Here is a 16439-nt window from a genome sequence, read left to right as displayed (position 1 = left end):
TTTCCTGCTTATGCAGGGGGTCAGACTCGATGATCTATTGAGGTCCCTTCCAACCCTAACATCTATGAATCGTTCTTTGTGGCAAATCCATTGAAGATGGTTATACAACTTCAAATACCATCATTGTCTATGTCAGTTGATGATTCGTAAAACTGTTCTAAGGTGGTGATGCAAACACTTGCTCTCAAAATGTGTTGGATAACTGGAACTGGAACTTCAGAACTGAAGCAGATCTACCTCCTTGGAGAGACTAAAGCAGTGGTTAGCTGAAACTGGTTGTGAATGCATACTTCTGTTTGGGTGGAGTTGCAGTTCACATGGATAAAGGGACTACAAGCACAAAATCCCTCCTTCCCCTGTCACTGGTTTAAAGAGATATATAATAAAATGAATTACTCTTACCTCCTGAAGGATGTCATCTTTCCAAACGTAACAGCTGAACTTTTAGGCTAAGTACAGGCAGTCGGAAAGCCCAAGGATGAATAGATTCATTCTTCACAAATGAGTTTAACGTGTGTAGATTGAATTAGCAAGTGAACAGATGTTCACTTTTGATTCTGAAAATGCAGCCATATGCCTGCAATGACTCAGACCAAAAGCTGGGGGGTGCTAGAGCATGCCTCCCTGCTTGGCTAGAGTAGACGGCTTGCGCCAAGACGAGCCTACCCACCGTGTGTGTGAGGAGGGGCTTGCAGGGGAAATGCAAAGCATCCTGGGATGCTGGGGGGACTGAGTTAAGTTGAATCTGGAGGGTATCTGGGACTCAAGTTCAATAAACTGATTTTAACCTAAATCGGTGAAGTCTGATACTGCATGTTTATCTTAAACTGGTTTTGGCCACTTTGAAGCAGTTTAGGTGTGTTGAACTTCTGTTGTGTTGCAGGCATCGGCAACTGGTGCCTCCTGAGTCTGGGGGGGGGGGCACCAGTGGGGCACGACCGGGGGGTGGGGGGCGTTCAGCAGCCAGTTGGCAACTGGGGGAGTCAATTTTGAGGGGGGCACTAGTGCTCTCCATTCCCCCTACCAGCTGGAGCACTTGCTGTTGGGGGGGTGGCATGTTCCCCCCCCCCCCAATGCATCACCTATGGTTACAGATTTGAACTGATTACCAAGCACTTACACTGATTTTAAATTGCATACAACTTCTCTCCCTAGCCCTAGAATGAGAATCCTTCAGGAATTTAATTTTGAAACTGGAAAGAGAAAAAATGACTCTGTCTCTGTCTTGACTTAGCTTTCTTGAATGTTTTTCTTATTCATGGGAACTGTTTTATGGCTAGTTACAAGTGATTGTAGAGTAGCACCTATACCCACAACAAAGAAGGACTAACTTTCACCAACTAGAGAAATGGTGAAATTTCACCCACTAGGGTGTCCCATACCTTTTGGCTAGTTTGCTTGAATTAATTTAGAGGTTGGCTAATTTGTTTTCACCCTTATGGGCACTTCTGCAGAAGGAGAGAGATGTCTCTGAGCTCTAATTCTACCATAATTCTTTACTCTTGTCAGATAAATAATTCTCTGCAGGCAAGTATACATATTTTTTATGAATGTCTGTCAGAATTTAGTTAGTATTATTTTCACTCTTTCTGGGGAGTGGTTGGTAGTGATGCTCTGAGTAGACTGCTCCCCTTTATTGGAATGATATTTGAAATTAGAAAAGATTAAAAAATGCTTTCTTGCTTGTAAAAAGGCACCTGTTTTTTATTCACCTTTATCAAAGAAGGCAAAATTACAGGAAGGACTTTTTTTTTTTTAAATGTCTTCTGTTTGTGTTTTCTGTCCATCATGAATGGCATTTAGTGGAAGCACTCTTGTTTAACCTCCTTGCTAATATTTAGTTATCGGATCTTTTAAACCAGTGCTTCTCAACCAGGGCACCAGGGAGTGCCACCAGGTCTTTTGAAGGGTATTGCAAAGTGTAAGGAGATGAGCTAAGCCAGTAAACCAAACTAAGGCTTGTCCCTGCCTGGATGATCCATCACCTCTAGTGCCTAGCCCTTGTACAAGGAGGTAAGCCTTGTAATGCATAAATTAGTTTTTGAGATTGGGTACCACTCAATTCACAGAAGCTAGAGGGGTGCTTCAGATCCACAAAGGTTTGAGAACCACTGTTTTAACCATACCATACTGAAAAGTATTTGCAGAGATGAAAATACTAATGGGTCACTGAATAATGATGCACACAACAAAATGCCATTATAGTGACATACATGTGAATACAGGCAATGCATAATTAATAACATAAGCTTTGTGGCATCTGGCTTTTAGTAAGTGCTTTTTAGACTGTTATACAGTTGAATTGATGACAGACAGGGAACGCAGTGACCTTGATAAAATATCAACGGCTTAGTCTGGCTTGTTTTAACAGCTTAACTTTACTGCTTGCTTTGCTCCTTCACATACTGTTGGAAGCAAATGGTACAAGGGAAGAGAGAGCACTGTAACCTTCTGGGCCACTGCAAAAAGTACTGTTTGCAGTGCTTATGAAATGAAATAATAGATACTTGGTGCCATCTTGCAGGGAAGTAAGAGATGCAAGTGTCTTGATGCCCACATATTTTTTCCTCAAAAGAAAACCATTTAGTATAGCCTTTTATGAAACATTAATCTTTTACTTGAGAGGGGCAGCTTATGGTTTGTAGGTATTGCTGGATCCTTTCATAGACAATCTGATATATCCAAGATGCTCACTTAATTCTTCACCGTTTTTTAATATATCTAAGCATTTGGACTTGATTACAATATTGGAACAGTCTTCAAAACAAACCCTTACTTCTGTTTCACAAACAGCTTAATGCAAAGGGCTTCCAGCTTGGCACAGGATATATTAAATACTGTATCTTTTAACGGCTTGCTCCCTGTAAATAGGGGTCAATCGAATTCGAGGAGGCTGCTTACTGGCAAGCAGAGAAAAAGCTGGGAAGCCCTGCAGTCTTGGAGCATAAGGGGAAGGTGGAGCAGGGAGGGCAGGGCATGGGGGTGGAGAGGGCAGGAAGGAGCGGGTGGTGGGGCTTGCTCACAGCAGGAACCTTGCATTATGTGCCTGGAAGTCGGGCTCCACGAAAAAGTGCAGGCTCTGGGGGGGGCGGACTTGCAAAAAATAAAATGCTGGCTCCCTTTGGGAAACCAGCAGCCCTTGAGGCTGCTGCAGCCTGCTGGGGGCGGCAAAAGGGGGAGAGGGGCTGCTGGCATAGCAAAATGGCTGCTACCCCTGCCCCTTGCCACTGATTGGCTGTGACGGCTGTCTCGCCACCAATGGGACGGCCCTCAAGTTCTGTGCAAATGTTAATCCTCATACTGTTTTGTGAGGAAGAGGAGAACTCTTGCTGCTGTATAGATAGGACATCCATGTCTCAGTTTTCTCCATGCCTTGCCCAAGAGCACATCTAGACCATGGTACACTAGAATTCACTTGGTGTACAGGACCAAAACATGCTCTTATATTTGAATGCTGCAAGTCAAACTTGGTTTTGCTTGCTTTATCAGTTTAGGGTAACAGACATTTGTCACTTTGTGTATAGTACTCCAAAAGGATGGTATAGACCAGATGCAAATGCATTAATAATATATTATTGCTAGGGATGCTTTTTCTATAATGGGTTAATATGCAGCTAATGGTGCATGCAAAAATAATCCCTATGGATCATGACAATTCAACAATCTTCTAACATAAGACAAAGCTTAGATGATTGCTGTATTCCTGAGGCAGGAGGGAAGAGTCGACAAGAAAAAGAAAGCTGTCATGCACTGGAGGAAGCCTGTTGCCAGTCTGTCTGTGAAATGAACTTGCAAAGGCATAAAAAAAGCTGCTCCAAACCTTCCTCATGCTGCTGCTTTAATCATAGATCTTGCTTTTGTTAACGTTCCCTGGGCTAAATGCTTATGGGAATATAAACTCTTTGAAAATAAGTAAAAGCCTCATATTCTGCCTTTGCCATTCACCTGAATGAAGGGACTGCAAGCACAAAATCTCTCCATCCCCCTCAGTGATATAAACAGATATGAAATGAGCGGGGAAGGCTGTAATGAATAGCATTTGTATCTAAAACTCTTTTGAAGGCACTCCAGAGGGTGGCAAGGGAAGGCCATGCAATCAGTTTAATAGCATGGAATGACAGGACTGTATTTGGAATACAACAACAGTTGTCTCAGTTGTCTCAATAATGAGACCTTTGCTACTGTTCTACACTTGGGATAAAAGTGGCATCTGTCTGCAGATATCACATATCAATAACATTTATACACTGTTGTGTATTCAAACCTTTTGTTTTCATACTTCACATTTTTGACAGGAGTTTTTTCCACTACTGTGAGAATTTTCTCTAATGATGGACCTAAGATTACCTAGGGCATATCACTTTAAGAACATCTCTTTGTTTGCGTTGCTGATATATAAGTCAAGTTATGAAATTCTAACTTTCTTTCACTACGGTCATCTGACTGTCACCATGTCTTGTTTCCTTCAGTTTGGATAATTAAAATGGAACCGTACCATCTCTTTCCTGGGGGTCATGAATTGGCACATTTTTGCTGTATTTACAAGTCTAAGTAAGGTTTTAATTGCTGCCTGTCTTTATTTTTAAATTGTAATGACTTGATCTTGGGCCACTGGACAGTGCTTTTCTAAAATTAGCCTGGAAACGAAACAATGAAAGGAGTATTTTGGCATTAAGCAATTACTACTGTACACTCAGCTGCTGTTGCCCAATATTTTTGCAAGTACGCTAGCACTGCTACTTTAGAAGACTTACCGCATAGAGCTTCTACTATATCCTACCTTTACTCTAAAATCATGCTTCCACCTCAGTCTGAAGCAAGAATTCAGCTGCTGCATGGCTTGTTTGTTTGTTTGTTTTTTCTTGTGTTGTTGGGTCGGGTTTTTTGTCTGCTTGTTTGTTTGGTTTTTTGCTCTCCAGTAAGAGGGTACAGTTACTCATTGCACTTATGCTGCATATTGTGCTTGTGACTATTTTTGGTCTGACCATTAGCCTAAAGAACACAATAGTTATGGATCCGCAAGTTGACTGCCCTCCTGAAGGTGGAATAAATGACAAAATCCTGGAAGTGGTTGAAAAATTCACTTACTTGGGCTCCACTGCTTTGCAAAATCTTGACTTGGAAGCTGCAATTCATGCTTGTGTCAGAAAGGCAAGCAGTACCACAGCTAAACTTCAGAAGTTTGGCAGAATTGAGCACTCTATCGACAAAGATGTCCATCTACAGCACTTGCATACTTAGTTCTCTATTGTATAGCAGCAAAACGTGGACTCCTTATGCCAAGGAAGAAAGAAAACTGAACAGTTTTTCATCTTTGTCTCTGCTATATCCTGGGCATAAAATGGTGCGACAGTCTCTAACTTTGCTCTTTTGGAATGGGCCAAGATACCCAGTATGTTCATGCTCCTGCCTCCATTGTTTAGGATACGTGAATTGTATGACTGATGGCTGAATTCCCAAGGATATACTCTACAGTGAGCTGGCCACTGCCAAATGTCAACTTGGTGGCCCAGACTCTGTTTTGTTGATGTTTGCAAGAAAAACCTTCGTGAGCTGCATGTTGATGGCTAATGCTGGGAATCAATTGCTTTGAACTGCTATGCATGGAAAGCTTCCATGAAGCAGCACCCGCTTCACTTTGAGATGGAGCAGGTCAATGATGAGGTGGAGAAGAGGCATCAGAGGTGGCAGGCCAAATAATGTGCTACTTGGCATGCTGGCGCAAACTTGCTAGCGGGTCTGTTTGTCACGCGTCAGATTCAGCCATTCAAAAAGCTGTGGTGGTACTCAGCGACCCCACCAATGGCGCAATCTTCATGGTCTCCTAAAACTGGGCTGCTGCTAATGATGATTCTGCATATTGTAACCTTTTATCTAACTGATACACATAGGATATTTTTAACAAGTTCAGTTACATCTCCAGGGCAGTCTTAACCTTTTTTGACACCATGGCTACAAGCTCCCCGAGCCCAGTGGGCAAGGTTGCCATCCAAGAAAGGAGGCGAGGTTTTGGTTGGTGTGTCTCTGTTTGCTTGTTTTCTGACAAGTTGCAAACTTTTTATGGACACATTCTTTTACTGACACATATTTTACATAATGTAAATGTAACCCTTTTGCCAGGTTTTGGACAGCATTAACGAAGGCTGGGTTTGAATTTAGAAGTTCAATCCCAGCTTTCTAAATCTGGCTCACGCCCCCACCCAGAGACCTGGGAAGATGCATTTTAACTGGATGTTCTTACACAAACAAACTTTCTTGCTTGCAAGCAATGGTCAATTAAAACATGACTTACTACAGGGAAGAGGTATAAATGGAACCTTAGAAAAAAATCTTAACCATTAAACATTTAAGTGAAACCTAAGCATTTAATAGTCTCAATCTTTTATGTGACTGGAACAATGGTTTTACACCCCAGGAGTTCCTTGCCACCACATCCTGGAACCCTCGATCACACTCTGCACTGTGCTACCCCCACCCTGCCATCCTGGCACTAATTCCCACCTGTTGCCTGTCTGGCCTGCAGCTCTGTCCTGGCTGCACTGCCCCCTCCCTCTCTCACAGGTGTGTCAGACTGCCTGGGGGTCGCACAGACCTGCCTACTTTCCAGGTGAGCAGGCATTACAGGCAAGTGACAACTGGACACAGTGGCAGCATGTGGCTGGGGGAGGGGGCTACAGAGGATCCCTTAAGGGTCACAAAGCCCTGACAGATTGCTTTTTGCAGGGTGCCAAGCTATGCTCCCACTTGGAGACAAGCTGGTGCTGCTCTGCTCTATCAACACTTGCATCCTGCCTCAACTAAGCTCAGTTTCTTATCTCAGTTTTTTTTACAGATTTTACAAGTTAGTATTTTTATCCTTGTTTTTATTAAATCTGTGTAAATTTATAGACAGTGGGCAATCATGCCTGGAGGTCAGCAATATTTTTCTAGCAGCAGCAGCCATAATGACTGAGCTCTGAAGCAGGCTGGCGCTAGGAGCTGGCTGCCTCTTGGTGCTTCTTCCCATCACCTGGCTGTGGTGCAATGCCAGCAGAGCTTTCCTTCCACTGAATGCTGCCAAATTCATGACTCTGCAGGCTGAATCTGGCTCATGGGCTGTAAGCTGCCAACTGATTTCCTTAGAGCAGGGGTCGCTCTCTTCTGTGTACATTTTTCCCTTCTGGACTTCACACTTCTTAACTGGCTCCATGCTTTCTCTGCCTTTCCATCTTTTGTAATGATCTCTAATATTTTTCACCCTGTCAGGTCACTTACTACTTATTTCAATTAAATTCTTAGCATTGAATTCCCAGGACTCCCTGCTGCTGCACACACTCCAGGGTGGTGGGCATGGGGGGGGCACGTGCCCCCTGCCAGATTTGTGCTGGGGCAGATGCAGGATGGCTGCTGTGGGCTTGGGGCTCCCTGCCCTGCTGCTGTCCCCTGGGAGCTCTGCGCTGGTCACACCGCTGTGGTGGGACCACCCTTTGCCTGCCCGGCAGCAGCATGGTATTGTGCTCCCACCTGCTGCTCCCAGGCAGGTAGGGGGTGCGTGGCTGGCATGGGGCTCGTGGGGTGGGGAGGGGAGGGGAGGCAGCAAGCTGGGAATGCCCTGAGCTTGCAGTGGGCAGTCTGCATCTGACACTGCTCTGCTCCGGCATGCCCCTGGTGTGGGGTGGTGAACATTAGGGCTGTGCAAAGCTTTGGTCCCCAATTTTCAATTCAGCAGGGATTCAGCCCAATTTGTTGGCTGAATCTCCAAATCTGAATCGAACCAGAGGACCTTTTAATCTCTCCGAATTGAATCGGAACCCTCTGAATCAATTCAGAAAGTTTCGATGATTCAGACACAGCTTTAAATGTTTTTTCTACATACCTTTAGGTAGCAGGCAGCTCGTGAATGCTGAGATGCTGGGGCGCATGGAGTGTCCCACAGAAGCACGGGGGACTCCGCCAGCGTGCTCAGCAGCAGACCAGGAAGTAGACCAGAAACACTTCTGGGTCCTCTGGGGAGCGTGCTGCACCCTTCCCCCCCCGGGCACCTGGTGCCTCCTGGGTCTGGGGAGTGGGCATCTGGGGCCCCCCTGCGGCCGATCACCAAGCCAAGGGGAATGGGAGCCCCGCTGCACATTCCCTAGAGCACCCAGAAGTGGACTGGCCCCAGCATTGCAGTGTTCACAAGCCGCACTGGTACTTCGAGGTATGTAGAAAAAACATTTAAAGCTGTGTCTGTCTCTGAATTGCTGATTCTCTGAATCAGCATTGAATCTTCAGATTCAGCCAAAATGAATTGGGGACAGTGATCTGAATCAATGAATCAAATTGCTGTCCCGGATTCAGGCTGAATCCAAATTGAATAGGGCCTGCTTTGCACGTCTATAGTGGGCATGTGTTATGCCATTTCATCTTTGAAAAGGTGCTCTCGCTGACCCCATGCAACGAGATTGGGCCCTGGCTGAGTCGTTGCTCAATGACTGCATCAGGCCCCAGCCCTGCACAGCAGGGTTGGGCCCATGGATTGTATCTGGGCCGTGGACCAACCTGGCACTGCTCATCCAGTTTGCGGGGTGAAAATGTTGGGCACCGTGTTCTTCAATTGTCTGAAGGCAGGGAACTTATCTGGTGACTTTTCAGCAGAAGAATATGACCTGATCTCAACTTTTTAGGCTGCTGCAAATGGAGATCAAGATTCCAACCTTATTTAGTGTAGGGCAAATAGGAAGTCGGGATGTCTGCTTGTTGGAAATGTTTCATTTGGTCTTAGAGAGCTGCTCTTGGCTTAGTGCTATTAAATATTTTTGGGTTGGAAGAACAGTCTACTGGCAAAGATTTAATACCAATTTGTAGGGTGGTAAATAAAGATCACTTGCCAAGGAGTCTAGATTTTTGTATAAATTGATTTAATCCCCACATAGATTTAAACTGTGCACTTGAATGGTATGTGTTTAGTAACAAGCTTCTATTTTATCACTAAATAACCTATTTAGTTACAAAAAAGTTTTATCCCTTTTCTCGTCTGCCCTTTGTATTTTGTACCACTTCCAAGCCTATCTGTCTCCAAACCTTCCACCTCTACCCAGTCTCCTTTTGCTGGTTGTCTTTTTTGAGATGGCTCCTGGGCATCCAATTAAACTGCACTTTATACTCTTGCTCCCAGTCCTCTGTGCATCTCCCAACTGCCCAGTCTGCTGTCTATCAGCTAAATTAGCATAGTTTTTGAGTCTTCCTTTATTATTTGTGCCCTGCCAAAATCTGTTGCTAGTTTTTTATCTCTAAAGCTCCTTTTTGTCTCCATTCCTACTGTTAAATATTATATTTCTAGCCTTGATTATTGTAACTTTTCTGCTTACACTTGCAGCAAGTGACTTGCTTGCTCACTCCCCTCCTCCTTTTTGTCCAACATGTGCAGTTAAAGTCTTCCCCCTCATCCCACCAAGCTATACTCCCCCACTTCTGAACTTCTCATAAGCTTCTATCCTATAATAAATGTTATACTTGATGAAGGCCCTGCTTGCTGCTGCCACCAGTACTGTCTGGCTTCCTTTTTTTTTCTGCTCTTTATATTCATACCATCCTTTTAACTACCTGTCCTCCGTCTCCTTTTTGGTACTTTTAAAAAATATTCCTGAGTCTCAAAGCCTCCCTGCTCTCTTTGCCAAGAAAACACAGCCTTTTCCTGGATGTGATGGGAACAGAACTTTAAGAGGTAATCTGCCAAATGCTGTTTTTGGGCCTGTTTTGTCAGCATTACTTGTTGCCTTTGATTCACCTGGGGAAATAACTTAAACGTTGTTTTTCTGTTTGAGCCATTCACTGTATTTTGAGGGCAGTGCTACTTTATTTTCTTAGACTGGGCTTACATATCTAGACTTACTGCCCTTTTGGTGGTCTTATGGAATTTAAACCAGATGCTGAAGCATCCCTGCTTCATTTGACACATACACAAAGAGCAACTGTTTGGCTTTTCAGCATTGCTGTCTTGTTCAAAAAAGTTCATTAATTTTGCTTTGTAAAAACCAAGTGTAGCTTTTTTACTCTCAAGTTTGGTTGGGACAGTGGAAAGGAGGGAGAACTTTAACCAAAACTGAAAGGCGTTGTTGGGATTGCCACATTATTTAGCAGACTAGAGTTATGTTTTGGTTTGAGTGAGATAGTGGGATTCAGGTCTTCCTAGTTGAGGAGAAAAACCTGATCACGTGAACTGTTGCAGAAAATGTAAAATGGCTTGTAGGAGCTGTGAGATTCTTCTGAATCACTCCACTAAAAAATCTGTTTCAAATATAAGTTCTTTCTGTGTGTGGTGTAGGTAGCTTGTTTATTTGTTAGCATGGGGGAGGTTGGGTAATGTCAACAAGTATTAAACTATTGAACGCTGATAGCACAATATTGTATATGAAACACTACAGGGATACAGCCATACATTTGTATGCAAACATTGGTAAGTGTGTCATTTGGGACATGTCAGTAAAATGTTTTGAAGCTTATTTTTAATGGTTATTTATTGTTTCAGGTAACACAAGAGGAGGGTCAGCAGCTAGCACGACAACTTAAAGTAACATATATGGAAGCCTCAGCAAAAATACGATTGAATGTAGACCAAGCTTTTCATGAACTTGTCAGAGTTATAAGGTAGGAGAAGTGTTTTACAAGAACTTTGATATTCTGAGTTTTAATGACTGCTGTCTCAGAGGAAAAAGCAGCCTGGGAAAACTAGGTCAAATTCTGCTTGCAGATGTGCACTGTAAATGTCAGCTGATGCTCTACTGCCTTTGAGAGAGGTACATATTAGGAAAGGCTATTTAATGGATATATGCTGTGTCAATTTGAGCAAGTGCTGCCTTAATCTCAAGACTTCTGGTGTTGGGTATTGAGCATACCGTAAGTGAAAGTTGTTTAACTTTAAAGATTTTAACAAAATGAACATTAACAGAGCATCTCTTGGTAAAGTCAAGATTACCTTTCTTAAGAAAACACTGTGTGCAGGTTAGATCTCAGTGGGGCCCTGAACCGTTCACGTAGTCAAAACATTAAGCTTTATCTCTAATGCATCACGATGGAGTTAGACATTGAATCTCCCATAATGCTTTAGATATTGAATCCCCTACCATGCCCCAGTCTGGAAAGGTTCCAAAACAGGTGCATTGGCCATGAAGTATACTTGTCCAGAAAGCTCTAATATCATACGAGACTTTAACAAGTAACTCTTCTGTGGAGAATTATACAGCTTTTTAGAAATAGCTTGTTTTCTCTATACAAAGTTACAGTGAAAAAGTTGAGAAGATGATAATTTTATATGCCTTGAACAGAGCCAGCAGTAGTCTATGGCAATCAGTTCCAGACATGCCAGCCCCTTACCATGCACAAACTGGTTTTCCCTTCCATAAGTGCCTTAGCCAGTTCTATTAAAACAGGATGTGAAGGGGAAAAAATAAAACCTGGACCATAAGGTAGGGAGGGGGAGTTGGTAGCACAAGTGAGAATTTTTGTCTACAGAGGAGGATGCTTTGAGGGATAAGTAGGATAGCCACTGGGAAGCGGCTCTGCAAATTTCTGTTTTTAAAGTATGGAAGTATGCATGTGTGCTCCTTGTAAAAACACTTCACCCACCCATGCAAACTCCTTCAAATTTCTTCCCCTTCGGTCCCCTGCACACAAACTCATGTTCTTATGCTCTCTGCCTTTTAAATCGTTTCTCATTATGCCAGTCAGGAGAAGTGGGCTGCAGTCGCTCTTGCGAGTGCTTGCTCCCTCCTCCTCTCCCTCCCAGAAGCTCTAATACTCCAACCTGGCTAATTTAACCAGGACTTAAGAAGGGGGGGGGGAAATGGGTTAGTCTACAGGCAGCATTGAAGAAAGAGCAGCAGTTGGGTTGCATATTTTATTGTTCCTGGCCTTTGCCTGTTCTTACTCGACTTCCTCCCTGTTGGGTTGTATTCTGTGCATTTGGTTTACTTGAAATCAAAATGAGGGTTCTCCCCCCTCCCCCCCATTCAATATGGGAGGAGCCCTGCATCTTGGATTCAAGTCCAAGGTGAAGTGGGGAGGGGCAAGCAGCTGCTGTGGCTCCAACTGGCTCGGCCTGGGTTGAATCAATCAGAGCTGCAGCAGCTGCCTATTTCCTGCTCCCCTTAAGCTTCTACCCTCTTGTCCTTGCTGTTTACTGCCGGGAGCAGCTGTAGCTCCGGCTCCGTTCTCTCCTGGGCATGGAGCAAGCTGTGGTCCCTGCCTGGCCATGCAGTAGCAGTAGTTCACAGCTGTTGCATGGCCAGGCAGTACCAGAACTTGCATGTGCTCCATGCCTGGGAGTGATTGGAGCTGGAGCTGCACCTGACAGTAAGCAATGGGGGTTGGAGAGGGAGCAGAGGTTGCAGTGTGGGGAAGGGACAAAGGTTGGAGATGCAGGCAGCAGGAGCATAAACACTGTAGGGGGAACAAGTGGGGAGGTCTCCCTGCCCTCTGGCTGCTGCTTTCCCAGCTGCAGCGGTTGGGAGACCCGATTTTCAAGATGACCTTCCAATAATTAGATTATATACATGAAAATTATAACACCTGTACATTTTCCATGTATAGAATCTAATTACTAGGGTATCTTCCTAAATTCAAAGTCATCTTGGATTCAGGTAAATATGGTAAATGACAATCAGTGAAAGTGAATCAGAAGGCATCAGCAGATGGTGATGACAAAATGCTGATTTTGTTTCTTCTAAATGGAAAGAGGCAGAGTAGCAGAATAAACACCAATGTACTCCAAGAAAGCAGAAGTCAGTAGACTTAGAATTGCTAGGTAAAATACCATGGGAAACCAGCATAAGGAGAAAAGGATATTCAGGAGAACTGTCTTTTTGTCATGAAAAGAGAACACCCCCCCCCCTGGATGAGCTGCGGCTTGGTCCCGCATCTGCCCCAGCAGGGCAGCACTTGCCCCAGCCCCACTCCTCCCTCCCTGTGGGGGCCTTGATCTGCCCCTCCCCCCACACCCCTTCCCTCCCCACTCCCCTTCCACCACAACAGACTTGCCAGCTGCATGCAGCTCTTCAAGGTGCTGGTTTGGTATCGGAAATCCAATCAGTATTGGCCGATACACCTCCTTAAAATTCGACTGTCGATATTGGCCCCAAAAATCTGTATTGGTGCACCCCTAGGAAGGGTCATGGTTATTTTCATCTAGGAATGCTGTGAACATAACGTAGTACTTGCCCAGTCCTTGGTTACACCACAGCAACCTACTTCCTTGTCCCCTGCCCCATGGATATTTAGAAGACTAAGAACTAGACTTGTCCTGAAAACCCGGCTGGTCAACAAAAGCGAATGACATGAAGTTATGTAGTAAACTTGTACATTAGTATGCATTAGCCAAATTTTCTAAGCAGAGCTCTCTTTTGTTATGTTTTTATAGACCGTAACACCATGGGTCCCAGTCCTAAAGTGCTACTATAGTATAAACAGTACAACTTAACAGAGCTGTTAAGATCAGTTTTGCTGTTGCAGTGGCATCAGCAACAAGTTACTAAAGTCATATAGAAGGTTTGAATTGGACTAAACAAACTTAACATGAAATTCATTTTTGCAGGAAATTTCAAGAGCAAGAGTGTCCTCCTTCGCCAGAGCCAACACGGAAAGAAAAAGACAAGAAAGGCTGCCATTGTGTTATTTTTTAAGAATCCCAAGAATCAAGCTATCAACTGCCAGATTTATTTCTCTTTTCACCATTTTAGATCACTTTTGGTATCTGTCTAGCCTTGTATGTGCATGTCCTATAAATGGGTCACCAAAATAGCCTTAGTCCAAGAAGCTGGCTGAATACAGTCCTTGAAGACGGCTCGGTCATCTCAGGGCAGACTTCAAAGCAAAACACTAAGGCTGCTTCTTTAATACCACAAGTCCTCCTTTCTCTCCCTGTTAGAGCTTGCACCTTGTGGAGCCTATTCATGAAGGAGATGAATCAAAACCTTGGAGGACAAGGTGTTTTGAGTTTCTTATAAGTTATCTTTTTGTGAATTAATTTATTTTCACTTGGTATTTCATTAGCTGTTATCAAGGAGACCTCGAATCAAAGTATAGAGCATAGTTTTTGTTGTTTTTAAACTAAGGGTTAATTGGCTTCTTGCCCTTAGGTTAAGTTAGACTTTACAATTCAGCTAGCCTTAAGAAACCAACACTGAATGCTATTGTTAGCAAAAATGTTTCAGCTCTTGTTTACGCTGCAGCTTTTCTTCAGTGGCCAAAACAGTCTACTATATTTATTTTATGGATCCAGATTACTACTACTACTACTACTACTATTACTACTATTATAATATGGCCAAATACCTGAGCTCCTTCTGGATTTCGGCACTTCGATAATTGGAAAATTTTACATAATATTGGAAAAAGATTCATGTGTCTTCCTTTGTATTTCTGGGTAAGGGAGTCAAGAAAATTTAAAACTGTAGCTGGTTTTTTTTTCTCATGTAATATAAAAGATGAATTTGATCTTTCCATTGTCAGAGATGATTAAATGTTTTTGCTATATACTTTTATACATTATTTTCTTATCAAACTAGTTAACAAGTATTTTTATATGTTTGTAAGCAAATATGCTTTCACAGCATAACTTGTGTATATGTAAAGATGAGTATTTAATTCTCACAGTTCACTTTTAACTGACAAAATAATGTGGGATTTGCCGAACTGTGGTAGAACTTCTCCTCAATGTTCTGGTTGTACCCAGCAGTGGCCAATCATGTGCCTGCCCAACATACCTGTAGAGTAAAATTTAGTGTTTTTTCAAATCACTTTCAGTATCACTTACTATAGACTGACTATTATGTGAATTATTAAACTGTAAGACTTTTAACTGACTGTTTTAGTTTAACTGTGGATGGTTTTTGAATTTTGACTTCTGTGGATTGTGTTTAAACAATTCAAGAGTATGTTCCCTGATCTTGAAATACTGAGTGGTATTGCACAGTTGTCACCTTATTGAATGTGTACAATGGTTCTATGAAGTTTGATTATTAAGCAAACCCTTGTATAACTTCAGGTGCTAGAATTAAAGATGATCTAACCATTATGAAAAGGTAAGAATGCTGTCTTTCTCTGTTTAGTCTTTTAAAATCTGAATCTTGTGGGACAGGAGGGTTAAATGGGGGGCGGGGGCAGAGATTTGTAAGGTTGAAAATAGCTTGAAATTTGGCTTGGATATAACCAGAATTGGCCTGAAAACTTAGCATCCTAATTCCCTGTGGTGAGATGTCCAATAATTAATAGCAGAGGACTACAGAAGTGGTTGTTCGTAAATCTGACCATTCAGAATAAACCCACTGCTCTGGTTATTTTGGCATATGATAAATGAGTGCTTTGGCAGTAAAGAAATTCTCTACAACTCTTCTAGGGAAAGTGTTGTTATATCCTGGCTTCTGAGGTTTCTCTGCTGTGCAGGTTTCCAAGTATCACTTTTAGCTTTAAGTTTTTCAATAGAAAGCACAGAGTGGGTCATTGACTTTACACACAAACCATGGCTCTGGGGTGACATGGGTGCTAATTCACACAGTTGACAGCCCAGAGGTCACAAGTTTGAGGCCCTAGCAGAAGTGTTCATGTGTGGCACTGTCAGACTTCAACAAATTTGTGAATTCTGCTACATACCTTGCACAAGGATGCAAGAAGGAAGGAAGGAACCAGGGTCTTTGAGACCAATGTTTTTACAGTTGTCTAAAATGTTGTCATCTGGCAATGGGCAGTTGTTGTGTAACACGTAGAAAATCTCAAATAGAGGGAACAGTGAAAGCATTTGGCAGACATGCTACACTCTATTCCAAAACAAATTAAGAAATTACAGCCTTTACCATAGATGGTTTTCTATCTTTTTAATATGTAAAGCACTTGGATTAAGGGGAGGCATTAATTTGTCTTGTGAACAAACTTTAAGGTCTCCCTGGATTTTCAGTTTTCTTTTGCCTAGCAAATATGCACAATTTCTTACCACCAAATCCAACTTCTGAAAGGAAGATATTTCCTCAGACCGGACCATCAAGCTTCCACATGCCTTCTTTCCCCAAGTAAAAAAAAATTCACTTTGGATAGATGGAGCCTGGTAACTATTCCCATCTATTCTGACAGGTTAGTAAGTTCAATGATACACTATAGGAAGTTAAGTAATGTTGGATTTGTAAGGATATGCATATATTAGGCTAAAAACTATAAAATATACATTTATGCCTCAGTCATCCATTAATTGATAAGGAACATGGTTTTTCTATATCTGTGTAATGACTTGATTATCTTGAGAAGCATTCAGACTTTGCACTAAGGTTCTCATGGGTATATGCAGTGCCATGGAATCTGATCGAAGTAGACTGCTTGTTGTTGCTTAGCCAGAAAAGCAAACTAGTTAGCTGGGTTCAGAGCTGTGGAAAAGCCCCACCCCAGCTATATTGCTTATATAAAACAAGGCAGAAGTGGTACTGGGCCCAAAGAAA

At 42.8% G+C, this 16439-nt stretch overlaps 1 protein-coding gene across 3 annotated transcripts in view; it reads left to right on the top strand.

Annotated features, from left to right (window-relative positions):
- RRAS2 (RAS related 2) overlaps positions 1-15036 on the top strand; it is an 81868-nt gene extending 66832 nt beyond the window's left edge. For all 3 annotated transcript variants that reach the window (XM_025197410.1, XM_025197409.1, XM_025197408.1), the window contains exons 5-6: positions 10490-10608; positions 13550-15036. In XM_025197410.1, the coding sequence (XP_025053195.1) occupies positions 10490-10608; positions 13550-13637 (207 nt within the window). In that variant the 3' untranslated portion in view covers positions 13638-15036. The remainder of the gene's footprint in view (positions 1-10489; positions 10609-13549) is intronic.
- The last annotated feature ends 1403 nt before the right edge of the window (positions 15037-16439 follow it).

Source organism: Alligator sinensis, unplaced genomic scaffold, assembly GCF_000455745.1.
Source record: "Alligator sinensis unplaced genomic scaffold, ASM45574v1 scaffold502_1, whole genome shotgun sequence".
NCBI classification, from domain to species: Eukaryota; Metazoa; Chordata; order Crocodylia; family Alligatoridae; genus Alligator; species Alligator sinensis.
This window is presented reverse-complemented; position numbering and strand designations above follow the sequence as displayed.